The sequence below is a fragment of the Equus quagga genome, chromosome 11 (genome assembly GCF_021613505.1).
Source record: "Equus quagga isolate Etosha38 chromosome 11, UCLA_HA_Equagga_1.0, whole genome shotgun sequence".
Lineage (NCBI taxonomy): Eukaryota > Metazoa > Chordata > Mammalia > Perissodactyla > Equidae > Equus > Equus quagga.
Window position 1 is genome coordinate 41368333 of NC_060277.1, and position 15965 is coordinate 41384297.

Genomic DNA, 15965 nt, shown 5'->3' on the forward strand with positions numbered 1-15965 from the left:
GGATAGGAGAAACAAAATTCAGGTTGCCATTGGTCAGACAGATTAGAGGGAGCTCCCAGAAGAGCACTTATGTTGCTTGGAGGACGGGGAGGGCTGATGATTTCTAAAAGAAGAAGAAATAGAATGTTCCATTATGATTGAAGAGGGGCCAACAGGGAGGAGTGTGATAAGAGCCAATAGGAATGAAAGGGCTAAGAAGAAGAGAGTGGTGCTGGCATATGAGGAAGGATTATCCGGGAATAAGGTAATAAAGTCAGGAAAATCCTTAGACAGGTGAAAGTCTAAGAACAGCTTCCTGGGAATGATAGATTTTAGAGAATACCATTTGATGAACAGATAATATGTTTTAAATGTCTTCTAAAACTTTCTGGAAGGTTTAGCCCGAAAAGCAGACGTCGGTGTTCTTATGACTGTCATAGCCAGGTTCATCAACTCAGGGTGCATGTGTTGCCACATCTCCTTTATTTTCCCAAACCTGCCCTATTAGCAAGATATGGAGTCTTTCCTTGAGGGCCCCCAGACATCTGCCAGAAAGAGACCATCTTCCTGTGAGCTGGACTCTAAGCCTGTCCACTCCTTGGCTTCCGTGCTGTTGATGACTGCTCCTTCCTCATGGGGTAGACCCTGGTCCAGTGCTGCTGTATAGCAGTCAGGCCCCGACTCGGACCTCAGTGGAACGCCATACAGGATTCCCAGGTGACATAGTCTTTTAGTTTATACTCCCTTGCTCAGCCTCTGGACAAAGATATCCAGGACTGAAGGAGTTAATAGTATCAGCTCCACATATTGTGCCAGAATGGCCTCCTAGGTTTGGATTTCCCATTTCCTGAAAGTAATTTCACGTCAAGAGACCTGTTCCCCTCCATTTTCTCAGGGTTACCATGGTCTATCCAGACAGATCTTCTTCACTTGGAACCTACGGGAGCAGGGGTTGGGGTCCTAGTTCCTTCTTTCCCAGAAGGCTTTGGTTTCTTCCTATATATTGTCCACCCCATTCCCTGTAACCAGCTCTGCAGAGACAGTGTTATTAAGCCATGCAACATCAACAACATTAAAAGAGGGTACGTAAATGCTCTTTCTAGGGCCAAAGAAAGCTAGCATCCCTCAGCTAAAATGACAGTATCCCGCTCCCTGTGATAAGTTAGGTATTTCTGTTAGAACAGAACAGAAATGACTCTTCTGTGACTCTTAGACTCAAAGAATTGTAGATCTGTAAGAACTTTGCTGGTCTTCTAGTCCAGACTTTTCATTTTATAAACTTGGAAGCACGTCCAGACAAAGTTAGATGATTTATCCAAAATTCAAAAAGCTGGTCAGTGCCAGGGCTAGACCAAAAGCCCTAGACCCCTGGTCCACTCCTCTTTCCACTGCACCTCACTTTTGTTTCTTTTTTGATTTTCTTTCAATTAATGTTTCACTAAAGACCTTACAGCTTTGTAACCTTTATAGCAAGCTTCTCTGTTCTTGGTGTAGGTGCATTAATATGAATTACCTATAAATAGATTGGAAAAATGAGATGTCTCTTGTCAATCTCCTGCTTCTTATGAATTAAGCACACCATTTACATCCTAGAACATTATTCCACCCAGTTTGAGTGCTTCCTGATACATGCAAGCTATTGTGATCTGTAAAAAATAAATAATAAGTAAATTTCTACAGACTAATTGAGAAAACTGAATGTGATAGGAGAGAGTAATAATTTGAGAACTAAGAATGGAGAAAATAAACAGACTTGAGACCCTGTAAGATGAGAGATAAGAAATTTTGAAAATATTCTATGGAAAAGAAGCCAGAATAGGAAGTATTTGTCTTCTTACTAGATGATAAAGAATTTAGTGGCACTTAACTAGTCACAGACAGAAGCCATGTAAACTCAATATTACCCCACGGGTTATGGTCACTATAACTGAATGGTGTCATTTAGAATGCTATTCTTACTGCATAAAAAGGTGATTCCAGGTAGTAAAGCTCACAGATACTTTACCTTTTATTGGAATACCAAAGAACTAAAAGTTCTTCTTTGCAGAAACATTTTTGTAATTATGTATTACAGACCATCATTCATGTAGAGCAAAGTTTATACTATATGGTTAGCAATGGGCTAAATTATTGTTTGTAAAGTGTTTAGGGTGACTATAATATAAAGAATAAATCCAGGATTTTTGCTTTAAACCAAGATGGACTAACAGGTACTAGATTTATCTTCCCACCTGAAACAATTATAAAAACAGATAAAATATATGAAACAATGGTTTTCAAGACACCAAGCAACAAAGGACATTGATCCCCAAGAGAAAGAAAACAAGTTGAGCCCAGCTTACTGTTTTGAGAGAGTTTCCAGGTGATGGAACAGGAAGGAGGAACCAAAGAAGAGCCTGGCTGACTCCTGAGTTGAGGAGATGGAGCTAATAGTCTGAAGAGACTATGGTGGCTAGAATTAGAAAGCAGAGTAGCAGAGAAGAGAGAGCTGCACAGAGAGAAAATGCCAGAGATTTGCAGAGGGTTCCCTCAAGTATTTTGCAGAGTACTCATTAGCACATGCATATGGAGAAACTACAGAAAAATGGGGAAAGAACCACCCAAAACAATTAGAAGCAACAGTGCTCAGAGCTCACAGAGGACCAGGAATAACACCTGTTCCTACCAGCCAGACCAGAAAACTCATAATTCAAGGAGCATTGGATAAAGTGCTCAGAAGCATCTTGAATCAGTAGTGGGGAATAAGGAGGCCTAGATTAAATGCTGTTGTTCCCACCTAACAGATCTCAGAAGTAAAACCTATAGGATCAAACTGTTTCCATGTAACTCAACTGAGTCCTAGAACAAAGCTTAAGAATATTCATAGGAACACAAAAATACCAAGCATTCAACAAGGTAAAAGTCACAATGTCTGGCATCCAATCAAAAATTCCCAGGCATGCACAGAAGCAGGAAAGTATGTCTCATAATGAAGAGAAATATCAATCGATTGAAACTGAACCAGAACTGACACAGATGTTAGAATTAACAGACAGAAATAGTTATTATAACTGTATTCCAAATGTTCAAGAAGTTGGAGGAATGATTGAAAGTCTTAAGTAGAGTCATGGAAGATATAACAAAAAGACTCAAATTGAACTTTTAGAAATGAGAACCACAATTTCTGAGGTGAAAATTACTGTGAAATGAATTAATGGGAGGTTGGATATTGCAGAAGAGGTTAGTGAACTTAAAGGCCAAGCTATAGAACTTGTCCAAAATGAAACAGAGAGAAAAAAAGACTACCAGAAAAAAAGTGTGCAGAGCATCTGTGAGCTGTGGGACAGTTTCAAGTAGTCTAATATACATGTAACTGAGCTTCCTTAAAGAGAAGAGGAGAGGTGACAGAAAAAATAGTTGGCAAAAATATTTGAAGAAATGATGGCTGAAATATTTCCAAATGTTATGAAAATTATAAACTCACCCATCCAAGAAGATCAAGAACCATGAAAAGAACTATACCATGGCACATCATAATCAAATTGCTCAAAACAAATTCTTAAAAAGAAAATCTTGAAAGTAACTAGAAGGAAAAAAAGACATGACATATAGAGGAACAAAGATAAGGATGAAGGCAGATTTTTCATTAGAAAGCATGCAAGTGAAAAGAAGGGCGATGATATCTTTCAAAGTACTGAAAGGAAAAAAACTGTCAAACTAGAATCTATACCACACAAAAATAACTTTGATAAATGAAGGCAACAGACTTCTTAAGAGAAAACAAGCACCGAAAGAATCCATTGCCAGCTGTTATGGGCTGAATGTTTATGGCCCCCCAAAGGTCATACGTTGAAACCGTAACTCCCAATGTGATGGTATTTGGAGGAGGGCCTTTGAGGGGTAATTAGGTTTAGAGGAAGTTATGAAGATGGAGCCCCTGCAAGGGGATTAGTGTCCTCGTAAGAAGAGGAAGAGAGACCAGAGACCATGTGTTCCCCATGCAAGGACTCAGTGAGAAAATAACCATCTGCAAGCCAGAAGAAGAACCCTCACCAGGGAACCAAATTAGCTGGCACCTTGATCTTGGACTTCTCAGCCTCCAAAACTGTGAGAAATAAATTCGTTTGTTTAAGCCACCCCAGACTCTAGTATTTTGTTATGGCAGCCCAAGCGACTAAGACGCCAGCATATCCACACTGCAAGTCATGTTAAAGGAAGTCCTTCCGGCAGAAGGGAAATGTATGTGTGTGTGTGTGTGTATATATATAACTTTTTCTCTTGTTATTTAAATCTCTTTAAAGATAATTGACTGTTTAAACAAAAATAATAATAGTGTAGTGTGGGAGTAAAGAAGTAAAGTGCACGACAACAATAGTGCAAAGGCCAGGAACGGAGAAATGGAAACATACTATTGTAAGGTTCTTATACTCTACATGGAGTGGTGTAATATCACTTGAAGGTAGATTGTGAGAACTTGAAGCTTATTATAAACCCTAAGGTAACCAATAAAATAACAAAACAACATTCCAATAAAGGAGATAAGATTGAATTATAAAAAATACTCAGTTAATGCGAAAGGAGTCAGAGAATGAGGGGAAAGGGATCAAAGAACAGATGGGACAAATAGGAAACAAGTAGCAAAATGGCATGTTTATACCCAGCCAAATCATTAATCACATTAAATGTGAAGCGGATAAGTACCAGAATTAACAGTCAAAGATTATCAGATTGGAGTAAAAAAAAAAAAACTTGATTATGAGCTGTGTACAAGGAAGACCACTTTAAATATAAAGACACAAATAGGTTAAAAGGATAAGAAGGAAAAAAGGTACACTATGCTAACACTAATCAAAAAAAACTGGAGTGGCTATATTAATATCAGACAAAATAGACTTTAAAGCAAAGAATTATTTCCAGGAATTAAAAGTTCATTTCATAATGAGAGAAGAATAAAACATCAAGAGAAATAAAAATTCTAACCATGTATGCATCTAATAACAGGATTTCAAGTTGCATGAAGCAAAGACTGGTAGACAAATCTACAATTATAGTCAAAGGTTCCAGTGCCCCTTCTCGATACTGGTTAGAACCTGTAGACAGAAAATTAGTAAAGATATAGAAGATTTGAACAACATTTATCATACAACTTGACTTAACTGACATTTACAGAACACTTCAGCCAAGAGAAACACATTCCTTTCAAGTGGGTATGGAATATTTACCAAACTAGACCATATTCTGAGATACAAAACAAGTCTTCATAAATTAAAAGCATTGAAGTCGTACAAAATTTGTTATCCGACCCAAATGGAATTAAATCAGAAAACAATAACAGATATCTGGAAGCTCATTCAAATATTTGGAAACTAAATAACATATTTCCAAATAATTTATGTATCAAGGAAGAAGTCAAAAGGGAAATTAGAGGTGGCGCAGCAGTTAAGTACGCATGTTCCGCTTTGGCGGCCCGGGGTTCACCAGTTCAGATCCCAGATGCAAACATGTCACCGCTTGGCAAGCCATGCTGTGGTAGGCATCCCACATATAAAGTAGAGGAAGATGGGCACAAATGTTAGCTCAGAGCCAGTCTTCCTCAGCAAAAAGAGGAGGATTGTCAGTGGATGTTAGCTCAGGGCTGGTATTCCTCAAAAAAAAAAGGGGGGGGGGGGAATTACAAAGTGTTTTGAACTGAATGAAAATAAAAACTCAACATTTCAAAACGTGTGAGATGCTGCTAAAGCAGTACTTAGAGTGAAATGTATAGCTTTAAAGCCTTTATCAGAAAAGGTGAAAGAGCTTAGATCAATGAACTCAACTTCTACCTTAGGAAACTGGAAAAAAGAAGAGCAAATTAAACCCTAAGTAAGCAGAAGAAAGAACAATGAGAGCAGAAATCAGTGTAATAGAAAGCAGAACAATAAAGAAAATCAATTTAATCAAAAGGGAGCTTTTTGAGAGTATGAACAAAACTGATAAACCTCTATCCAAACTGATCAGGAAAGAAAGAAAGATGACACAAATTCCCTATATCAGAAATGTGGCAGGTGACATCTGTACAGATTCTACTTATATTAAAAAGAAAATAAGGAAATATCGTGCACAACTTTATGCCGGTAACTTTTATAATTTTTAAATTGAATGTGTTAAAACTCCAGGCCCAGAAGACTTCACAGGTAAATTCTATCAAATATTTACAGATGATACCAATTCTAGACAAGCTCTTCTAGAAAATTGAAGAGGAAGAAATGCTTCCCAACTTACTTTGTGAGACCAGCATTACGCTGATACTAAAGCTAGACTTTAAAATATATAGGAAAAGAAAGCCACAGACTAATATCCTTCATGAACATAAATGTAGAAATTCTTAACAAAATGTTAGCAAATTGAATCCACTAATGTATTACAAGACAAATACATCACAATCAAGTGGTGTTGATCCTAGAAAGGCAAGGTTCGTTTAACATTCAAAAATCAACGTTATTTCCATACTAAAAAAGAAAAACTGTGTGATTCTCTTGATAGAGGAAGAGAAAGCATTCAGCTAAATCCAGCATCCATTCTTGATTTAAAAAAAAAAAAATCCCAGGAAGCTAGGAATAGGAAGAAACTTTCTCAACTCAATAGGAGCATCTGTGAAACACCTATCAACCATTATAAATAACAGTGCAAGGCTGAACGCGTGCCCCCAACATCAGGAACCAGGCAAGGTTGGTTGTTTTTACCACTTCTGTTTAAAATTGTGCTGGAGGTTCTACCCAACGAAGTAAGGCAAGAAAAATACATCGAAGTCATTCAGATTGGAAAGGAAGTAAAATGTCTTCATTTACAGACAACATAATCTTCTATGTAGAAAATCTATAGAATCTACCCCAAAACAAGGGCTGTGAGGGGGCCAGCCCTGCGGCCGAGTGGTTAAGTTCGTGCACTCTGCTTTGGCGGCGCAGCGTTTCACCAGTTCAAATCCTGGGCGTGGACATGGCACTGCTTGTTGGGCAATGCTGAGGCGGCATCCCACATGCCACAACTAGAAGGACCCACAACTGAAAATACACAACTGTGTACCCGGGGGGCTTTGGGAGAAAAAGGAAAAATAAAATCTTAAAAAAAAAAATGCTGTGAGAACTAACAAGCAAGTTAGGCAAAGCTTCAGAATACAAGATCAAAACACAAAAATCGTTTCTATTTCTATATGCTAGCAATGAAAAATCAGAACTTTAAATAAAAAAACAAAACCATTTATAATTGCATTAAAAATATTAGTATCTAGGTATAAATCTGACAAAAGATGTGACCTTGGTTTAGGCAAAGATTTTTTAAACCCCAAAAGCATGACCCATAAAGGAAAAAAGTACTCAGTTGGACTTCATCAAATGAAGACTTTCTGCTCTTTGAAAAACACCAAAAGAATTAAAGACAAGCTAGAGACTTGGAGACAATATTTGCAAATTACACGTCTGATAAAAACTTTTATTCAGAATATGTGAAGAATTCAGAATATATGAAGAACTCTCAAAACTCAATAATAAGGAAACAACCCAATAAAAAATGGGCAAAGAATCTGAATAGACATTTCTCCAAAGAAGATAAATAGATGACAAATAAGCACATAAAATGCTCAACTTCTTTAGTCATTAGAGAAAAGCAAATTAAACCACAAAGAGATACCACAGCATACCTATTAGAATGGCCAAAATTAGAAAGACTGACTATACCAAGTGGTGGCAAGGATGTGAAAGAACTGGAACTCTCATACAGTGCTGTTGAAAATGTGATATGATACAACCACGTTCACAAACGGGCAGTTTCTTAAAAAATTAGACTTACACATCCATCTGTGTGATCCATCCAATTGATGCATCCATTCTACCCCTAGGTATTTACACAAGAGAAACGAAAGCATATGTTCATACAAAGATTTATACACTAATCTATACCAGCTTTATTTGTAATAGCCAAATATTGGAAACACCCAAATATCCATCAGTAGATGAATGGATAAAAAATTGTGCTGTATCCGTACATTAGACTACTACTCAGCAATAACGGAAGAAACATTTGATGCATGCAACAACATGGATGAATTGCAAAATAACTGTGGTAAGTAAAAGAAGCCAGACATAAAAGAATAAAATTTGTATGATTTCATTTATATAAAAAATAGAATATGCAAACAAATATGTAGTGTCAGAAAGCAGACCCCTGGTTTCATGGGCTGGGGCACAGAGAGGTGCAAAGAAGGGACTATTAAGGGGCATAAAGAGACGTTTGGTGGTAAAGGATATGTTCACTGTATTGATTGTGGTGATGGTTTCACAGTAGCATACATCTGCCAAAACATATCAAATTGCACACTATAAATATATGCAGTGTGTTGTATGTTAAAGCTGTTAAAAAATTAATAAGAGTAAACCCAAAAAGAAAGTAAGACTCACTATTGGAGTTCAAACTAGTAGCAAACAGTACTGAAAAACTGTGTTATGTAAATTAATTGCGGATTTTTTAAAAATACATCAGTGGACACTTTTTAAAGCAAAGAACCCTTTTGTAAAAGTAACCCTTGCTGTTGAATGCGTCTTTTTTATGACTGCTAATGTGATATATTGTGTTTCCGTAAAGAGAATGCCCATCAAGTCTACTGGGATAATGGTAGCACAATTCCACTCCTTTTTGAGAGCTTTTCAAGAGCAACAGTAACATGTGTTGGTTGTGTTTGGCAGTTGTGTGAGGGCCGTTGTAGTAGCTGAGCTGCATTTACTCTTTAGAACACGTAACAGTGTAGTTCACTTGTTAAATTATGTGTTGTGGTATTTACGCTGCTTGGCATCTTAGCCACATTTCAACCTAGAAACTTACATGTACTTCATCAAGAGAGCCTTACAAATTCTTCAAAATGATTCATTTCCTCTTAACACAAAGCCCAATTAATACCTGAATTGGGACTACATATACGTGAAAGTTCCTTTTCAGTCGGCTAACAAAATCAAAACTACCGAGTTTTTAAAGTACCTATGTGTTTTAAATGTCGTAGGTGCTTCATTCATTCCTAACCTTTGTTTCCATGGGGGGAAAGGACCCCGAAAGTGGAAAGGATCAAAGTCAGCCATAGAACACGACTTTCCACATAGGTTTTCTGAGCTCATTGTGCTAACTTGGCGTGAATGTGCTAATGGGCGATTCTGCTCCTTTCTGCCTGCTCACGGCAGTGGGACACAGGAACTGTCGTTCTTTCTCACCTTCTCTCTGACTCAGATAGCTGTGGTGACCCAGCCTTTCTTTCTTTCAGGGTGTGAACGGCATGTCTGTGGATGAGAAGCCTGACTCCCCCATGTATGTGTATGAGTCCACAGTCCACTGCACCAACATCCTCCTGGGCCTCAATGACCAGCGGAAAAAGGATCTTCTCTGTGATGTGACTCTGATCGTGGAGAGGAAGGAGTTCCGGGCCCACCGGGCTGTGCTGGCGGCGTGCAGTGAATACTTCTGGCAGGCGCTGGTCGGACAGACAAAAAATGACTTGGTCGTCAGCTTGCCTGAGGAGGTACAGTAGTTTGGTTTGTTTGTGTGGTTGCTACGGGAGGCCTATTGACTTGTAGGCAGTTGGCTGAGTAGGAACTAGAAGGTGGACCCTGTGCCACATCCCCCTCTGAGGCTGATGTTCAGGTCACCCACGCGTTAGGTTTGTGCATAGCCAGTTTCTATTTGAAGCACTTAAAGTCTCGAAGGTGTGATTCTGAACAGAGCATCTTTCTTTAAGGGAACCGAAGCTCACCTGCGGCTCGCAGTCACTCGTAGTTTCTAGTTCACGCACTCTTCCGGTTTTGAGTAGTTCACCCAAAGTTTGGTGCGGTCCTAGATGTGGGATCTGAATCACTGGGACAGTTGCTGTGATTTTCTCTTTCAAATGGCTGAAGGGGCGCTTGATTTCCCTTGAGAGTAAAAGAATGAAAGTGTTCACAGGACCCTCCTTGCTCAGGGGAAAAGTAAAAGCAAGCAGTAATTTTCACAGCTAATAGAGTAAGATTCTAAGAAGTGTAAACTTGATTTTCTCACCATTGTTGAAAATACCCTACTTGAGTTTCTTAATTATTTCAGTAAATCCAGTCATTTCTGTACTTTGAGGACACTGGTAGCTGGACCTGTTCTGTCCAGAGATGACATTCAATCGGATAGTTTGAGCTGCAGGAACTCAAAGGATGGGCTTCACAATGACAAACCATTAAATTGGCCACCCTCTGATCTGTGTTTGTAGTTCCTCTTCTTCCGTCTGCCTGGAACTAGGGGTAATACTGAGCAGCCTTAGGCTTTGTGTTCAGGGCCAGGATCATTCCCTGTACACAAGCACGGTGTGCACTGCCAGGGCCACCACCAAGAGTTGTGTAGGGTGTGCGCTGCACAACTCTCAGGAGTACAACTCACACCCACAGTCTATGTGATAGAGCCCCAGAGTTGTGCAGTGATCCTCACAGCAACCCTCGGAGAAACCAAAGACCCCGTGACCCTGAAGTGAGGCGTTAGTGAGTCCAGCTAGCATTAAATCCCAGGGGTCACAAACCGGAATGCCTCCAGAGGCCTGGCAGATAGTATAAATGAGTAAAGCAGGTTGTGCATAAGACAGTAGGAAATGGAGGGGCGAGCACCTGCTCCATGGAAAGGCATCCGACTTCAACATAAAAAACAAATAGGCAGGCAAACGAGACATGGGGGTCGGAAGAGGTCACCAGAACCAGTCCCTTTTTAAGCATCATCTGCTGTCACCCCTGCAGAGCAGGAGAGTGACCAGCTGATAAAGTGAGAGCTGCATAAGCACTCAGGTTTTCACATTAATATTCTTTGTTAGTACCCACATAAAAGGCTCCATTACCACTCCCCCCATCACCAGCAAGTAGATAAGTAGAAAGATCCTAATGCCGGAAGCAAAAGGACAAATCAGTTGGAGATAATGTAATTGGGGCTGGGGTAGGGAGGGAAGCTTATGTACCAAGTAATGTGGGAAGGCCAAGGAATGGCACCTGTGGTGTGACCCAGTGATCCTGGGCTGGATTTCCTCATCTGCGTTAGTAGGTGAATACTTAACCCGTCATTAGGTGAGAAGATAAATATGAAAGTTTTGGGAGATGGGCAGCAAAAATGCCTTTTGAGTTTACTCCAACTCTAGAATTCCCTGGAAATATTTGGAAAACTTCCAGTCATCCAGAATGGTCTTGGGACGGTGTGAGGCTTACAGTTAATTTATTATTTGTATCTGTTTGAGAATCACCTTATTTTTATCTTTTTACTGATTTTCAAAAAAATTAGATTATATTAAAATAAACATACAAATGAAAGCCATATTTGATGTAATTTCATCTCTCTTCAGTGACTGTTGGCTCCTTCTTGAGACTCCCTGGACCGTATGTCCTAAGCCCTGGCCTGCTCCTACTGACCTCTGGGACCCAGATCTAGTCAGTTAACCTCTCTGAGCCCCAGTTCTTACCTGTAAAAACCCCTAAAATTCTGAAGTCCTTGAAATATTTATCATAATACAATAATCCCAAGGCAGTAAAATTTAAAGGAAATTGGGATATTGATGTATATGGCATAACCTAAAAGTTTCTTTTTAGACCAAATCCCTGATAATCTCTTATTTCCTTGGCCCTGGGCACTCTATAAAGTAAGAGGCACACTGTACAATATCACACACAAATCTGTTCTGTGACCTTTTTGATCTTTTGTGTTCCACTTGAGGGAGAATTTGCTGTGTGTTGAATTTCTTTCTGCCTAGCCATGTAGAATGATTGTTGCCCCATGTCATCTGCATTTTCCAAACCATCAGGTACATGGTTGCCATATACTGGAAACTTTCAGATATAACTAGATACCTTTTTGTATTCCTATGAAACATGAAATCGTGTTGTCAATAACCCAGCTCTAAGTACCTTGCCGATGGGACATGCATGCCAGCCCCAGTGGCATCTTCCTTTGTGGGTCTGTCATTGTTTCTGAGGCTTTCTTCTAAGAGTCCTCTCTGTCTGCTCGGATCACCCGCCTGTCTCCTAAGCACTGGGCATTGTTTTCCTCTCCTTGCTATGTGCACATGGAAATGCCCTTGCAGGCTCTGTGGTCGTTGTCCCACTTAGCTCAGTGAATGACTTCATAGAATTTGAATGAAGTGGTGAATAAGCAAACATCCCGAACACTACCTTGGAAGTAGCTGCCTGGAACTAACTGGCATTGGATTCATATGATGTAAGAAAAAGCATTTGATTAACTCCTTGGAAATCCTTAAACCTCATAATTCTATCACCAAATTCAAATCCACTTCTGGCCCCGTCCCAGCCCTGTTCATACTGCGCCCCTCCCCCCAACCCGCCATCGTGCTCCCTGGCCAGCCACCGCAGTGGTTCCCAGGGGGCCAGCTTGGTGAGTCTTAGAGCGCCTCCTTGGACTATGAAACTTCCAGATACAAACTGCGGCCCCACCCGCTCCCCTGCTCCATTACTTTAAGCCAAACCCGTCTCTGGGCTCCAGCTGCTGTCCACTTGTGCAGTTCTACCCCCAAAATCCTGACTCCTGGCAAGGTAATCACTAGCAAATTAGAGCCACTCCCGGTGCCCACTGCAGCCTCTGAACTGAAAGAGGGGGAGACAAAAATAGAGGCCTGCTTCTGGAAGTCAAGGAGTAATTGAATTGTCTTGCCTTTTTAATTTTTATAAAATGGAATGCAGTCCCTAGAATTTATATGACTTGATGGTTGGCTCCCCATTGAAAAACACACCCAGGAATGTGTGTCAGCAAATAGTAGAAGATAAGGCATTGTACTTAGTACTTTCGTTAAATAATGAAACAGATCATTTAATTTATACTTAGTAAGTGTATTTTGTGCTGAGGGATGAAGAGAAAGTAGTTTATGTGCCAGGCATTGCAAGGCTGTTCTACTGCTCGTTAGGATTAAAGTTGGCACAACAAACTCCTCCCTAGCTGTAGTCATGGAGACCATTTCAGATGAGACGCTAACCATACCGGAAGTAGCATCACAAGCATGAGGTTCAGTCTTACGGTGTGTCAAATACAGAGGGCAGGAACGGGATATGCTTCCTTATGGATATGATAGGGATAAGATATGGAGCCCACAATGCATTTGCACATCAGCTCCATTCTTATGGGGCTGCTTGGGTCCCTCCCAGAATGCTAGGGGAAGAGCACCTGTTAAGAGGTTATTGCCAAGGTCTGTTATCAAAAGTCAAGAAATAACAAGTGTTGGCAAGGATGTGGACAAAAGGGAACCCTTGTGCACTATTGGTGGGAATGTAAATTGGTACAGCCATTGTGGAAAACAGTATGGCGTTTCCTCAAAAAAAGTTAAAAATAGAACCACGATGTAATCCAGCAATCCCACTTCTGGGTATATATCTGAAAAGAAGAGAATCAGCATCTCAAAGAGCTGTCTGCGCTCCCATGTTTATTGCAGCATTTTTCACAACAGCCAAGATAGGAAAACAACTTGAGTGTCTATTGACAGATGATTGGATAAAGATGATTGGCTTAGGAGCCAAGGGTAGTTAGGGCAAAAGGGGAGCTATTGATCCAAGGATACAAACTTTCAGTTATAAGATGAATACGTTCTAGAAACCTAATGTACAGCATGGTAACTGTAGTTAATAATGTATTATGTACTTGAAATTTGCTAAGGGAGTAGATCTCAATTGTTCCCACGACACACACACACACAAAAAGATAACTATGGGAGGGGATGGATATGTTAATTAGTTTGTGGTAATTATTTCACAGTGTATACATATATCAAAATATCATGTTGTATACCTTACATATATACAATTTTTGTCAAAAATAAATATTTAAAACAAGAGGGGAAAAAACAGGTTATTGCCAAGGCTCCACAACCTTTCTTTGGGCTTGTTTCCCATGTCCCTTCACCCTTGGGAGAAGGGGCAGGGTTCATGCAGGGAATAGCCGTGGGGCAGAGGTAAGCATGGCCCCTTCGGGTGGACCTTGTGCTTTCTTAGGTGGAAATGTATTTCAGACTTGTGCTCACTCTCTCTCTCTCTGTCTTTTGCTTTCTTTCACTCTCTTTCTCTCTCTCCCTCTCAACATTTTAAGGTAGATCTCATTTTTTCAGTGCTAAACAAAAAGGAAAACTGACCCAGAAGGATTCTGAAGGAGAGGGATTTGTTGTTAAGTCTTGACCACAGGGTGCAATAAAGAAAGTTGCTGCAGTAGGACTGCCAAACACAGAGACCAACAAGGAAATTATGGAATCTTCTTGTCTGAAAGTTTTTAAAGCATATGAAAGGGGTTAATGTTTCTGCGATGGCTTAGGTCCAGTCTTTTAAAGAAGTAATAAGACAGTCATGATTATCTTTGGACAGTCTTTTCAGTATGTCATACAATAGAAAGTACTACAGCACAGGATGCCAACAGCATTCTGAGCCTGAGTGTAACTAGAGGGGGAGGTGAGGTTTAGTGGGAAACAGCAGGGTGAGGTCTTTGGGAAGTGTTACGACCAGGATAAACAGAATAAAACCCTCACCCACCTCAGAGCATGCAGCCAGCCGTTTGGCCTCACCCCATTCACCACCACGACAAAACTCGGAAGAAGAGTAATAAGCAAATTTTAAGATCCAGAGAGCATCAGCCACAAGGGGCTGGGAAAACCACAATCTGGACCTTCTCAGTAACTGTATGTAAGGTCTTAACCAAGTCAGTCAACCTCTTAGGGCTTCTGTTTCCTCATTTATTCATTCATTCAGTAAATATTTATCATGGTCCCACTATATACCAGGAAGCACTGTTCTCAGTGCTAGGTGAGCCTACTAAACAAAACAGAGCTTATATTCCAGTCGGGGGGAAGGAGGAGAGACAGAAAATAAATATAATATGTACGTGGTTAGATGCCATTGAGGAGAATAACACAGGAGGGGGTTAAGGAACCTCAGGGTACGAGTATTGCAATCTTAAATAGAGTGGTCAAGAAATACGTATTTGAGGGGATGACTTTTGAGTAGAGCCTTGAAGGAGGTGAGGGAACCAGCCATGCTGACATCGGGGGGAGGAGTGATCTAGGCAGAAGGAATAGCAAAGAAAAGCCCCTGAAGCCGGAGTGGGCTTGGCATGTTTGACACACAGTAACAGAATGCACAAGGGGTGGTGTGGGAGGAGGCGTCAGAGATGTAACAGAGCCAGGCTGGGCACTTTTTGGACACGTTGCCTTTTCGTGGAATGAGCTGGGAGGCCTTTGGAGGATTTCACAGGAGAAGATCCTTTCGACTGCTATATGAAAAATAGGCTGGAACAGGACAAAGGCAGAAGCAGGGAAAACACGTAAGATGCTAAGGCAACAACCTAGGCGTGATGTGATGGGCTAGAGCAGGGTGATAGCAGTGAAGTGGTGATCAGTGTCAGATTCTGGTGATATTCTGAAGGTGATGCTTACGGGATTTTTCTTATGGATTGGATGTAGGATGGAAGAGAAAGAGAGGAGTTAAGGATAACTCCAAGGTTGGCAGCCTGAGCTGTTGGGAGAATGGAGTTGCCATTGGTGAAGACTGGGAGAAATAAGTTTCAGGTGGTGAGAGTGGGATTAGAAGTTCTATTTTGTGTGTATAACATTTGAGATGTCTGTTAACATCTAAGTAGAGATGTCTAGTACACAGTAGGATATTTATGGCTGGAATTCATAAGACAAGTCCACCCTGGAGATAGAAGTTTCAATACCAGAGTACTGTGGATACTGAAAGCCACAAAACAGAATACAGTCACTAAGGGAATGAGTGTACATAGGGGGGAAAAACAAAAAGAGGTCCTGGGATTGAGCCTTGGGGCTTTCCAGAATTAAGAAGTTAGGGAGATAAAGAGGAGCCAGCAGGGTAGACCAAGAAGGAGCAACCATTGAGGTAGAAGGAAAAGCAAAAACGTACAGTGTTCTGGAAGCCAGGTAAAGGAAGAATTTCAAGGAGGAGAGAGGAATCGACTATGTCAAATGATGCCAGCAGTCAGCTAAGATGAAGACT

General features: G+C 40.5%; 1 protein-coding gene across 5 annotated transcripts in view; it reads left to right on the forward strand.

Annotated features, from left to right (window-relative positions):
- The window catches only part of BACH2 (BTB domain and CNC homolog 2), a 334588-nt gene that overhangs the window by 246264 nt on the left and 72359 nt on the right, over nucleotides 1-15965 (forward strand). For all 5 annotated transcript variants that reach the window (XM_046676518.1, XM_046676521.1, XM_046676519.1 and 2 more), the window contains exon 4: nucleotides 9242-9496. In XM_046676518.1, the coding sequence (XP_046532474.1) occupies nucleotides 9254-9496 (243 nt within the window). In that variant the 5' untranslated portion in view covers nucleotides 9242-9253. The remainder of the gene's footprint in view (nucleotides 1-9241; nucleotides 9497-15965) is intronic.